We start from the raw sequence: 13,275 nt of genomic DNA, 5'->3' as shown, positions 1-13,275 counted from the left end.
AACTTTCTCAGCCTGTCTTCATACAGGAGGTGCTCCAGTCCCCTGATCATCCTCGTGGCCCTCCTCTAGACTTGTTCCAACAGTTCCATGTCCTTTTTATGATGAGGACACCAGAACTGCACACAATACTCCAAGTGAGGTTTCACAAGAGCAGAGTAGAGGGGCAGGATCACCTCCTTCGACCTGCTGGTCACGCTCCTCTTGATGCAGCCCAGGATACGGTTGGCTTTCTGGGCTGCGAGCGCACACTGAAGCCGGCTCATGTTCATTTTCTCTTTGACCAACACCCCCAAGTCCTTCTCTGCAGGGCTGCTCTGAATCTCTTCTCTGCCCAACCTGTAGCTGTGCCTGGGATTGCTCTGATCCAGGTGTAGGACCTTGCAGTTGGCATGGTTAAACTTCATAAGGTTGGTATCAGCCCACCTCACAAGCATGTCCAGGTCCCTCTGGATGGCATTCCTTCCCTCCAGCGTATCAACCGAACCACACAGCTTGGTGTCATCAGCAAACTTGCTGAGAGCGCACTCGATCCCACTGTCCATGTCACCGACAAAGATGTTGAACAAGACCGGTCCCAACACCGATCCCTGAGAGACACCACTCGTTACCGGTCTCCAGCTGGACATCGAGCCATTGACCACAACCCTTTGCATGCGGCCATCCAGCCAGTTCTTTATCCACCGAGTGGTCCACTCATCAAATTGATGTCTCTCCAATTTAGAGACAAGGATGTTGTGTGGGACAGTGTCGAAGGCTTTGCACAAGTCCAGGTAGATGACATCAACTGCTCTGCCCCTGTCCATCAGTTCCGTAGCCCCATCATAGAAGGCCACCAAATTGGTCAGGCAGGATTTCCCCTTAGTGAAGCCATGCTGGCTGTCACCAACCACCTCCTTGTTTTTCATGTGCCTTAGCATGCCTTCCAGGAGAATCTGCTCCAAGATTTTGCCAGGCACAGAGGTGAGACTGACTGGTCTGTAGTTCCCCGGGTCATCCATTTTCCCCTTCTTGAAAATGGGGGTTATATTTCCCTTTTTCCAGTCATCAGGAGCTTCACTTAATGGCTAACTTTGTACAAAAGCTGCTATAAGATTCTCTTTAGGAAAAATGTATTTCACAAATTGTAATTTCTTACTGCCTCTATTCTTCACACACGCACGCACACACACGACTGAAAGAAACCTCCTGAACCTGAAGCATCCCAAGTTCTGCCAGATTTCACATAATGGCTTGGATAAAGTGCCGTGGCTCACATCCACTTCTAATTTTTCTCCATTGTTGGCTTCTGAGTTGCTGCTTTAAATCTGAAAAGCAATTCTTTAATTACTTGGTGCAGAAGCATTCATGAGAACAATACGAATAAACTTATTATCATACTTGTAGTTTTTTATGCCAGGTCTCTTCCTATTTTGTGTAACTTCAGAATTACTCACCTTTCTAGTTGTTCTATAAGTATCTTTTGCGGTTTTGGTTTGGTTTCTCAATCTGTAAAGCCAATCATGCTGATTACATACTGCTCTCTGCTTCGTTACAGTGTGAAGTGTCATCCTAAACAAATAACAAGCCTTAGCTGTGGTTTCTGGGATCTTGCAGAAGCAGAGCAGCCTAGAAACCAATAAACCCAAACAAAAAACCAACAGCTTTTATTCAAAGATCTCTTTAAAGGGCAAAATCTTCATTCTTGTAAATTAAGCAGAATTGGGGATTTATTTTTTTTCCTGAGAAATCAGTTGTTCAAACTTTTTTAAAAAAATACTGCTTATCCATGTTACTGGTAATGCCCAATAACAGGAAAACCCTGAATATGAGTTGACTGGGAAATGGTAAGTATTTTTTCTTCCAAAATTTTTTTGTTTCCTTGCAGTTAAGCATTAACCCAAATACAATGAGGAAGAGGGGAAAATGACAACAGGGTCTTGCTTGTTTCTGTCAACCTTCTTTACTTCGATGGATCTCTGAGGTTGAAATTAAATTCCCAGCACACTTTTGCTTTCTGTGAATTAGATTACCTATTGTGGAAATGCATAAAATTAATGATCTGTGGAAGAGGTGTTTAGGCTTTTGCTCACTTTATAAAACTGCAAATGCAGGTATGTGTGGAAAAATTGTCTACAAGCTTCTATTTTCCATCTCTGCCCTTCCTTCCCCCTTCTACTGGTCTCATACTTTTGTAGTTGGAACTACTATAAGGGAAGGCTGAGGGCAGTTATTGCTATCTCTAGGAGGGGCTATTCCATGCACCTTTCTTCCAAATGTTGTCTGCCCCTGTGCACCTGATAGCCATGGAGATGGTGGCAAGCTTGGCTTTTCTGTCATGGACTCCTCCCTCCAACTGATTTTTGCTGTGTAACTTTGCATTTTAGGTTACTGCCCACTTTGCTGATGTCTAGTGTCACCTTTGTCCATAACATATGCAAAAAGCAGTTGTAACAAACTGTAAGTTTTAAAACTCACTGTATTCAAACAAGGAGGGGAAAAAGACAATTCTAGGCTAATCTCATCTTAGTTTACATCCCACCACTCTTTTATTTTCTAATTTTGCAGTGTAACAAAGATCTTCCTTTGCAGTTTGTTCCAGCTTAGCTTGCCCCCAGTCAAAAGTTTTGCCTCACATAACGCTATGTCACTGTTCAAGTGCTGTGTAAAGATGCTTCAAGTTGGGGATTGAAATCCAGATCCCTCTGAGTGTGAAGGAAATTAGACTCAGTCTGAATCCAAGCTGGGGCAGTAGATAATAAAATGGACAAGCGAACAAAGCCAAACAGAGTGTAAACTAAACACTTTTCCCTGTGGTCCATGTCTAAATACTGAGATTTATAGTTCCTATGGAATCTCTTCTGGTTTAAACTTTTTAATTATGAAAGACTTGTGGTCAGAAGACATGGAGTGCTCTTGCACATGAATGAGAGAAAAGTTCTTTTTCCATGATTTTGCCAATTAGAATACATTGCCACAGCACTGCAATTAGTGAACGCCTTGATGCAGGCATTGTAAGAAAAAAGATTTGCTATTGACCATCCCTTTCTAACAGCTTGGCAGTGAATGCTGGTGCCGGGTTCTGCACAGGTAAGTTACAGAAGAAGAGGTTTTCTTTTGAACAAAAAGAATAAGGAGAAATACACAGTGGGGCAGCAATCTCCAGACTTCTGCTGTCTCAGGAAATGACCTGTGTGGGATGTATGAGCTGAAACTAAAAAGGTGATTGCATGGTCAGTGCAACAAGGGGAAAGTACCAGATTATGAGTGCCAGTGGTTTGGGGAGGGAGAGGGGACAAAGGGTGGGAGGCTTCTTCTAAGTCTAAGGATATTGCTTGATGCATGCTTGCTGTGAAAAATGTTACTGCTGTTAGTATAAACTGTATTCGGTCTGTCTGTCTTCTCTCTCTTCTGGACTTGGCCGGGCCATGTACAAATCCCAATCATTCAACAGTACTGGAGAGTAGATAGTATTTACCTCAATAATGGTAGTTTCTTTTCGATTCTTTTTAACCCTCAATTCAGATGACGGTTCGAAGCCAACACCTACCATGGAAACTCAGCCGATTTTCGATGGAGAAGGTAAGAACATCGCTCAAAATAATAATAACAAAAAAGCTACTTCCCTCTCCCTTTTCCCAAGGATTTATGGCTCAAATGCTTTCTTTATCCTGCAAAGCAGAAAAGCCAGTGAATCTCATAAGTTATCCAAATTTCACAGTGCCCTTGGGACCTCAGGCATTTTCCCTAATCCTTTTACATCCTCCCCTCTTCCTTGGAATCCAACAATAACACCAGTTGATGAGATTCCTGAGGTAACCTTGGAGGAAAAGGTGTCACAGCAAAAAAAATGTGCATCAAGTCAGACATGGCAACTTCCCTAGACTGTCCATATTCCCTTGTTCTCTCCATCCTCATGATACCAGTGCTGGGAGTTTCATAACCTCTTCAGTGCATTACAGCTTCACAAAAGGGAGGGCAGTGCTAAACCACAGCTTGTGGATACTGAGTTGGAAGAAAATTGCTGGGAGGTTTCTTTATTTAACAATTACTTTTATTGACGCACATACTATTTAAGCAAATGAAGTCAGTATCTTGGGCCCACTTAATTCGCAGCCCACCAAGGCAGTTTCCTTCTCAAATGGGCTAATCTTGTGATTGTATTACTTTGGAAAGGGAATATTGGACCTTAGTCCATTGAAAGCCTTGAAACAAGGATAAAAAGGCTGTCATCACAGAGGGCTCAAGCCTTTTGCACATACAAAAGTAAATACCAGTGGGGATAGTGGTCCTTTGGTAGTGAATGGGCTGCTTATGCCTTGCATATTACTTAGAAGTAGTGAAAGTTTTCTACAGCTTTAAATCCACAACCATTACGGTCAAGTTACGGGCTGAAGCCTCAACCACTCTGTGACCCACCTGAATCTGTGGACCAGAAGGCAGTGAAGGAAAACCTATGACTTTTCATACCTGACTGCTGTATTTGAAACCTTTTTTAAACTGGATCAAAGTCAGAAATGGGGACTGCTGAGCAAGAGTAGGTGGTGCTGCTGCCTACTCTTCCCTTCTTGTAAAAACAGGTGATGGGGTGGGGGTTTTTGTTGCTAAAATAAGCTTATTTAATGGCAAGACGCTGTAGTCCTGTCACTTCCATTTAGTGACTGTAGGCTTGTAAGAATCTTCTTGTGAGCTTTGAGAAACAAAGCAAAGCCCTCAGAGCAAAAAGCATTTTAAAATAAACAAAGGAGACTGAAGCCATGCTATCTCTTGTTTATATCAAAAGACAGTTCCTCCTGGCAGCAAGCTGATGTTGTATTAAATTGCTGTTTGTAATCACAAACTTCTGGCCTTTAAGTTTTCCCCTGAGAGGGTGCCCATAGATATTCAAAAGAAAGAATGCACCAGTAAAACACAGGAGTGAGCTGATCTGGTTAATACAGCCTGTTCGCAAGCTCCCTCTTAGGAGAGACTTTACATTTTGGTCATTCATACAGAACTGGGCAAAGTTCTTGAGAAATGGTGCAGTGAACAGATCTTTTCTGGTCCTTCTGGTGACAGGCAGAGTCAGAAAAAAGTCATCTTCTGTGAAAAACATTTTCGATCAAAAAGCTTTGCATTGATTTGTAAATGAAATCAAGTCTGATAAATGGACTTGGACTGTATGATGAAAGATTGCCTCTCACAAATCTTGCAATATATTATGCAAGACCTTATCTCCTAGACTTCTAGAGAGAATGACTAATGCGATGGCTTCCTGTTGTTTTAGCAGTGTCCTTCTTGACTTGGGAGAAGAGAATATGACAGGCAGATTAAGCTATGCACCAATGGATAACCTCTGCTAAGTTTGTCACTCTGTATTTTTGTCATCCCTGTTAGTTAAATAGGACTAACTAGTTTTCAGTGTTGGTTGTAGCAATAAGCACAAGAAAATCCATTCTGGGTCTGAACAAAAGTTTGTGTAATCTACTACCTTTAAGCATACTGTCCTCAATAGTGACTTAAAGTGGGTACATCAGGAAAAGCATAAGTGTATAGCCTGGGAAAGACTTAAAGGCGGCCTAATAGCAGCCTTCCAATATCTACAGAGAAGTTTATTAAGAAGAGGGAGCTGGGATTTTCACAGTAATGCATGATGTGAGACAACACTCACAAATTGAAACAAAATGGTTGGACTTTACAGACTTTAACATTCCAGTTAAAGGCATGAGCAACCTGGTCTGTTCTTATAGCTGGCCCTGTCTGGAGCAGAAGGTTGGACTGGATGCTTTCAGATTCTCCTGAAAGAATCCCTTCCTTCTATCTGAGCAAACATGTCATGGTACTTCAGTAGAATACTCTGCCAGTGTCTTGGGTAGGTCTTCCTGAGGAATGGCTTGTACTTGGTGTCTGACACATCAGATGACATAAGAGGACAAAACAGTTGTCCATTCACATGTCAGGTGTATAGATATTCAAAGGAGTTAAAGACAAAATCCCATTTAAGTTCAATGGGTTTGAGACCTGCTAGGCTTCTGAAAACCTGTGCATTCGAAGTCAGGCAACCAGGATGGAGCTGGTAGGAACGTGAATGGACAATAAAAATGTGGACTTTCTTTTCATGCTTCATTTTTGGGTGTCTAGTTTCAATCCACAAGGGGCTGACTTTTTTCAAAGAGCATTACATACATTCAGCTGCCCCTGAAATATGTGATACCTCTTGGATGTCAGCATCTCCAAGGTGAAGGTTCACCTTTCTCATGTTTTCACTTACATTAGAGGGTAATGAAAATTCACATTTCAGATATAATTTCCCCTCCCACTCCCTACCATCCTCCCTGAGGGCATAACAGAGCAGTGCCAGAGATAATGTAGATCAGATTATTTAAACTCTTCTGTCCAAGGCTTGAATCATAAAGCAGCCATCTCTTTAGAACTTATTTCACTTCATTACAATGCAGATCTTGTTGATGTTTGTAGTGAATCTCCTCTTAAGACAAGATTTTTCTTTATAGTATTTTATTAATGGTCCTTGCTATAGTTTTGAATTAAAAAAGTTTCATTCCCTCCTGCACTTCTAGGCTTTGTATTCTTTTCATCCATCCTCTATTTAGTTTCAATCTGTTAGTTGTTTTTGTTTCCTAAAGAATAACTTCAAATATCTTCTTTTTTTCTAAACTTTACCTTTTAACTCAATGGGAATCTACTCTTTCCACAGGTCTGTTGCTCAGAGGAGTCTATGTTGCTTACCTGTATTCCAAAAATTCTTTGGCATCTTTGGCTTTGGTTGTCTGTCCTTTTTCCACTGTAGACATAGCCAGTCCGTATAGTGCAGAGTCAGAGCTAAATTTCACCCCAGATTTAGGAGGTTTGATCTGGCATTTTTGGTTTATGGACTTTTTCTACTTTTGTGCTTCTCCCCTTCCTACCTCTCACCCGGTGTTTAATTTGATATAGTTCTTCCCTCAAAAGGCCCGAAGTATATAGGTATATATATTTATAGGAGCGCATCATGACTAAGTGATGATAAAATAGTGTAGTGGAACCTGCAGATAAGGCAGTCTTTGTTAAGCAAGTTTTTACTACTGCTGGAATATCAATGTGAAACCTATACTTCTGTGTGAAAAAATGCCCTGAACATGATTTCAATAATGCGTATAATGAATGTAGCTGAAAACATTTAGGAAGGAAAAATTCCCTTTAATTTTCCTTCATGCTTTTGTAATGTATAATCGGTTTCTCTTTTAGTCAGCTAGCTTTTCCCTGGCACATCAGATCCATGTAAATGTCACAAAGAAGCAGGAAAACCCTTGTAAAAACTTCTTAGAGGGACTTAAGACAAACTCCAGGATCTAGTATTTAAGGCGTGCTCTTGTGGAAACTGAAAAGTTTCAGAAGATACCAGTTCTGAAAATGTCTTTCTTTAGGAAAGACTTGCTTTAGGAACCCTAGCCCATGGTATTGAGTACTGCTTTGTTCAGTTCTAATCAAATGCTGATTTTGTGTCATTTCTGCAGCTTAGGGCAGGTTCTGTGTTTTGAAGTTGATTGTAACACTTCAGAGGAGGTGCTCTAAGCGCTTTTTTTTCCACAAATATATGTTTGGATGTCGTGGTTGTAGTGCATCAGATACGCTTTTCTAACCAGAACTTGTTTCTTTAACAGACTTCCTTTCATGTCTTTCCAGAAATATCTTCATTTCTCTGCCTGTTACTTCAGATTTTGTTCTTGCTTGTTTTAGGGAACTGACTGTGGTCAGCTCTTCTTGAGCTGTTAAGGTGATATTTAAGGTCTCAATTGACTTTTTTAATCAGTATATACTGAAAACCAATATATACTATAGCATACAATATAACCTTTGAGATCTATAATACTTAAGGGGGAAGGCTTTAGACTTGAGAACTTAGGAGGTGGGGGGTGAAGGGGAGGTACTGTCTGGAATGGGAAGATAATGAGATAACCTTGTAGAAGATTAACACATGCTGGTTCGTAAGAGGTGGAAGACCTCACTAGGGAATAAGCCAATCTCTATGAAGATGATGGATCAGTTAAGGCATGGTTGTAGCAAGCGTCTTGTCTTCTTTGAAGAGAGGCTGAGAGAGTTTGGGTTGTTCAGCCTCGAGAAGAGAAGGTTTCAGGGAGACCATACAGCAGCCTTACAGTACCTAAAGGAGGCCTATAGGAAAGATAAGGAGGGAGTTTTTACAAGGGCAGGTAGTGACAGGACAAGGGGTAATGGCTTTAAACTGAAAGAGAGTAGATTTAGATTAGATATAAGGAAGAAATCCTTTACTGCAGAGGTGGTGAGACACTGGCACAGGTTGTTCAGAGAAGTGGTAGATGCCCCATCCCTGGCAGTGTTTGAGGCCAGGTTGGATGGGGCTTTGAGCAACCTGGTCTAGTGGAAAGTGTCTCTGCTAATGGCAGGGGACTGGAATTAGATGAGCCTTAAGGTCCCTTCCAACCCAAACCATTCTATGAGTAACAACCGTGTATATTTACTAGTTGCTGTAGGTTTTTTAAGGCTGTTATTTTTTCTCTTTCAGAAATCACAGCACCCACCCTTTGGATTAAGCACTTGGTCATCAAAGATTCCAAATTGAACAGCTCCAATATAAGGAATTCAGGTAATGGTCTAATGAAGAAAACAAATCTTTCTTTCAACTAGGCTGCAGTCCCTCACAGTCTGGTCTTGTTTCACTCTTCTTTCATTGTACCTGGCCTGCTGCTTTTCAGTGTTGCAGGTTTGAAGTGCAGGCTGTAAGAGAATTTCAGATAGTGTCCTTTTTTGTGTCCAGAAGGCCGCAATCGATGTGTGATGAGAGGTGTTTGTGTTTCCCCAAACCCTATCGGGGGAACCTATGATTTCTTCATCTGTTGATTCATCCCAGCCAGCTGTCATCTTTATTCTGTTTGCTGTTCAGCAGTCTTTCACAGATGTACGAACTGATGCATTCGGCTCTCAGTTTTGAGCTGTGGTTTTGGTCTGAGCAGTTGAGAAATTACAGAGAGGGTTTTTTTTCTAGCAATTTCAAGATTCTTCTGTGTGGGGGACATTTTTTGATAGAGAAAAGATTGGATTACTTCACAACTGCAAGTAGGCTATTTATGTTTGGATCTAAGTAAATGCTGAAATTATTTTTGTGGCTAATAGGATGGGTAAGGGAAGACCCAAGCATAAAAAACAACAAAGAAAAAATCATGACCATGTGTGGGAAAAGGGTCAGCAGGAAGATGTGAAGGTAAGATGTAAAACTTGAGATTGGAGATGAGGGTGAAACTGTGTCACTGAAATCACTAGAAACTGGAATAATCTGAAGAGGGAAGTTAGGGATTCTTAATGAGGATGGTTTCTATCTGATATATTTTAACTGAAGTAGGGGAAAGGAAAAAGGTAGATGGAATATCAAAAGAAGAAAATTGCCTTAAGCCATGGGTATACTTTTAAGGTTTAAATAGGAGCTGCTACCATTGCATATATTTTATGAAACAATGTATGCCTAGAACAGCTGTTGGGAATAACTCCAGTCTCCAGAACAGATAAACTGGGATAGCTTGAAGTACTTCATCACCTGATATGTCTGGATTAGCCAGAGAGCATTCATGGCGCTCAGCAGTACCCTTAACCTTCCCAACTGCAGGGTGAAATCAGTGCTAGGTTAGGTGAGAATATTTTGCTGCAAAGTGTAGGATTGCTCTTCACAGAAGCACATCCATCGTTGGCCAGATCCCAGTTTTAGCAACAGTCTTCTGTTGCCTCACTTCCTAACATTTTTTGTAGCAGGGTGGTCCATGTAGAAACTGCCAGTGGAAATCATCCAGAAGCTTCAGATGATGTAGGCGTATCAGCATTCTTCTTTAAGGATGTATTTCACTGTGGAGCAAATGCAGCTTATGTTTTGTGAGCCGCTGGGACAACAGTGCAATTGAATGTGACAGTTTCATATTAAAATCCTATGTAATGGGTCCTACCTATCTTGGAAGACCATTCTTTCTGATGCAGCAAACCTGGTAGCTGTGATGGAAGGAAGAGTTCCTAGATCTGGGTTCTAGGAAGTTGGAAAGGGACTTGGGAGCAGAAGAGTCTTTTACTTGAGAGCCTGCCTCCTACCCTTTCTTGGCTTGACAGTGCCAAAGCAGGCTGGCTTTCACATTGTAAAGTCAGTTGGTTAGTTCAAGTGTTTAGTCATGAAGCTGCCTGATGTAAACCAGCTATTTTGTTTATTGAAGAGTTCCTCTTCTGAGTTTTTCAATTTGTTCTGATGTAATTTCTGTTATTCCGTCAAGATTGTTATGGGTGCATGCTACAAACTGAAAAGAAATGGTCTTTTGGAAGATATGGGAGTTCCATAAGAAGTGGTTTCTACAGTAATCTCAAAGGAGATGTGTGGACTTACTGACTGCCCTGACAGACACTCATTTGCTGTAGGATCTCATTAAGAGACTGGGTTGCAAATTGTAGCCTCGAGTTTCCACATTAGGCCCTACAAATAAACAGCCATCTCTGTTTCTTACACCAAATTACTGATATCAAGAAATGCTGTCTAGGCCTATGGTTTATCTGATATTAGGTGTGGACTGCTTTAGTCTGTTTCTTTCAACCAGTGAAGCCTAGTACCCTTGTTTGGTATCTCTCATTCCTTTTATCCCTTGTCATATACGTAGGGCAGGTGGGAGTGAACAACAAAGAGCTGGGAGGATGATTATAATTTAGAATCAGGTTCTTCAAATGTCTTCAAGTCTGTCTTGGCTGAAGATGATGAAAGAGCTGTCATGAAATGGGCATGCAAAATTAGGGGATGTTTTTAATTGCTTTTGACTGTTGTCAGCTTGAAATATTAATGCTCAGCACATTTCTGATTTTTCAAGGGTTAAGGTAAGTTTTACAAGCACAAGATTGGATGTTTGAGTTTGGTATTCAATCAGCTACATTGTCACTCTGAGCTTGCGCTTACTGTCTTGAGGCAGATACAGCCTGGTATCCTCTTGCAACAATTTAGTTGGGATAACTGTAATTAGAGAAGAGAAAAGATCTAGTAGATCATCTAATCTACTGCCTTAGGGCTAGTGAATGTGCTGTATGAAGAGCAGCATTTTCTAGTGTAGCATAAACGCCTTAGGCAATGAAGATTTCACCTCTTCCCACAGGAAGCTGCTCTGCTGTCTGAACTTAATCCCAGGATTTTTCTTTTTGCAATATCCAGCCTAACTCTTCTTTTATTTGTGTTCTTTTTCATTAGTCTTGAGTTTTTGAAAGCCTGACCTATTCCTTGGAGTTTGTATAGTGTAACACTTAACCCTGATCTCTCGCCTCCCTTCAGTGGTTAAATAGCCCTGTCCTTTGCGGTGAAGTCCAGTAGATAACTGCTGTCAGAGGACATGTCCTGCTCTCTAATCAGCACAGACACTGGATGTCTTGGAAAGCTAGCACCATCACTATATCAGTCATGAGGAGAATTTAAGAATTGCTATATCAATATAAATAGGCTCTGTAATTTGCTGTCATTGTCTCTAGTCAATGTTAGTCAGGTAGCTAACCATTTCAGAGCTGGTGATATCCCACGTTGCATATGCAGCCTGTATCTCAGGAAGCTCCATTTGAAATCTGAGTGTTCCACATTCCATGTAGTATTAACAGAACAGGTTCTACTTAAACAGTCCTCACTTTTGGAGTGTGTATGTTTTGCTTGGCATGTGTAAATGCTAATTAAGCCTGGGGATCAGGAAAAGCAGAACGACTGTAGCCTTGTGATTAGAGCATTTGACTGAGAATCTGTATTTCTCCAGGCATTCCACCAGTGAATTTTTCTATGCTAAGTAAAGCAGCATCGCTGGGAGGGATTGCTAGTGCTGTTCACCAGCCCACCTTAAAAAATGAAGTGACAACTAGATCTCTTTCTCAATAGGGTGAGATGCAGGTTCAAATCTTCTCAATCAGAGGCAGGGACCAAAATACGAACATGCTCTAACATCTGGACTGTTGAGGAGCTGAGAAGTGATTGGTTTTCTACACTTACAAACTAGGTTGTCTGCCTTTATCCCCAAAGTCAGTTTTTCTTTTTGGGGCAAGTGAAAGATCTTTTGACAGGAGCATTTTTGTCGTTTGTTTAGAATTGATTTTCACCTTCCCCAAACATGCACACCCATGTGTGCACACACGTGGATACCCCAAACTAAGCCTGTTATTTAGCACCGCCCTCTGTAATGTGTGAATTATATTTAACACTGCCAGAGCAGGAGGTGATACAGATGGGACCTTTGCAATGGCCATTCTCTAATCAGCATTGCTGGGAACTATCTTCTTATTCTGCTTTTACTCTTTCAGCTTCCTACTTTCTTACCTCCTCCCCCCCAGCCTATTCCAGCCTGCAGCAGCCTGAATTACTTTTTTATGGCTCTTAACTAGGGAAATACCTGACAAAGTATCCCACTTCCAATAAGATAAATCTAATGGTTGCCTGTTTGGGAGCATCCCCTCTCCACTGAGGAATCTGTGGTTGTTCCTCATTTCCAGAGTTGGGTTATCTCCAAATCCATTTGTGCTACTTAGTGATTTGGTTTTAGTTAGCAAGAGATTCCAGCCTGTATCCAGCTTACCCTGACAACCTTTAAGAAAACCACAGAGTGATGTAATGAGCTCATGCATGGAAAAATAAACAGCTCTAGAGAAACCAGCAGTAGCAGCCTCAAGTAAGCATTCTGCAGTCACTGGGGTTTTGAACATGACGTTATTTGAAAGGGAAAATGAGTAATACATTAGCATTAGCAGCTGAAGACAGGTTTGTGTGTGCTTAATTAAAAAAAAAAAAAAAGAAAAAAAGAAAGAAAAAAAACCCTCATAGCTGTTTATTTCAAAATCTTGCTTGTCGAATAGGGTCCAACTCCATGTGGCCTCTTCTGTTCAGCTCTGGTACCCAAGCGTCACGCATTCATCTCATGATAGCTTTCCGGTGATAGAGCTTTCTGCTGTCAGAAGCTCTTAGTGGACAGAATATAACTGAGAACAAGAATGGTGGTAAATTCACATTTCTTTTTGTTAATTTAATTCATTTGATGCCCAAACTTTAGGGATTGTCAAAGGGAGAAAGAGCTTGGAAGCTCCATGTCTGTATATACTTTTGCAAGAAGCAGAAGCACACCCTGCCATCCACCACAAAAGGAGTCTATTTACTCTTGAGTGCAGTTTGTCTCCAGAGATCTGCACAGTGAGGTGGGATGTGATTAGATCAAGAGTACTACCAGGACCTGGCTTCTCTGGTTTGTGTGTTCTTTCCCTAAGTTTTATGGCAAGAAAACCCTCATTTCCTCCTGAGTCAGATAGTCA

General features: G+C 41.2%; 1 protein-coding gene across 1 annotated transcript in view; it reads left to right on the top strand.

Annotated features, from left to right (window-relative positions):
* Positions 1–13,275, top strand: part of SMOC1 (SPARC related modular calcium binding 1) — a 135,439-nt gene that overhangs the window by 84,611 nt on the left and 37,553 nt on the right. The window contains exons 6-7 of the mRNA XM_080619313.1: positions 3,469–3,558; positions 8,498–8,578. Coding sequence (XP_080475439.1) covers positions 3,469–3,558; positions 8,498–8,578 — 171 coding nt within the window. The remainder of the gene's footprint in view (positions 1–3,468; positions 3,559–8,497; positions 8,579–13,275) is intronic.

The sequence above is a fragment of the Psittacula echo genome (genome assembly GCF_963264785.1).
Source record: "Psittacula echo genome assembly, chromosome: 5".
NCBI lineage: Eukaryota > Metazoa > Chordata > Aves > Psittaciformes > Psittacidae > Psittacula > Psittacula echo.
This window is presented reverse-complemented; position numbering and strand designations above follow the sequence as displayed.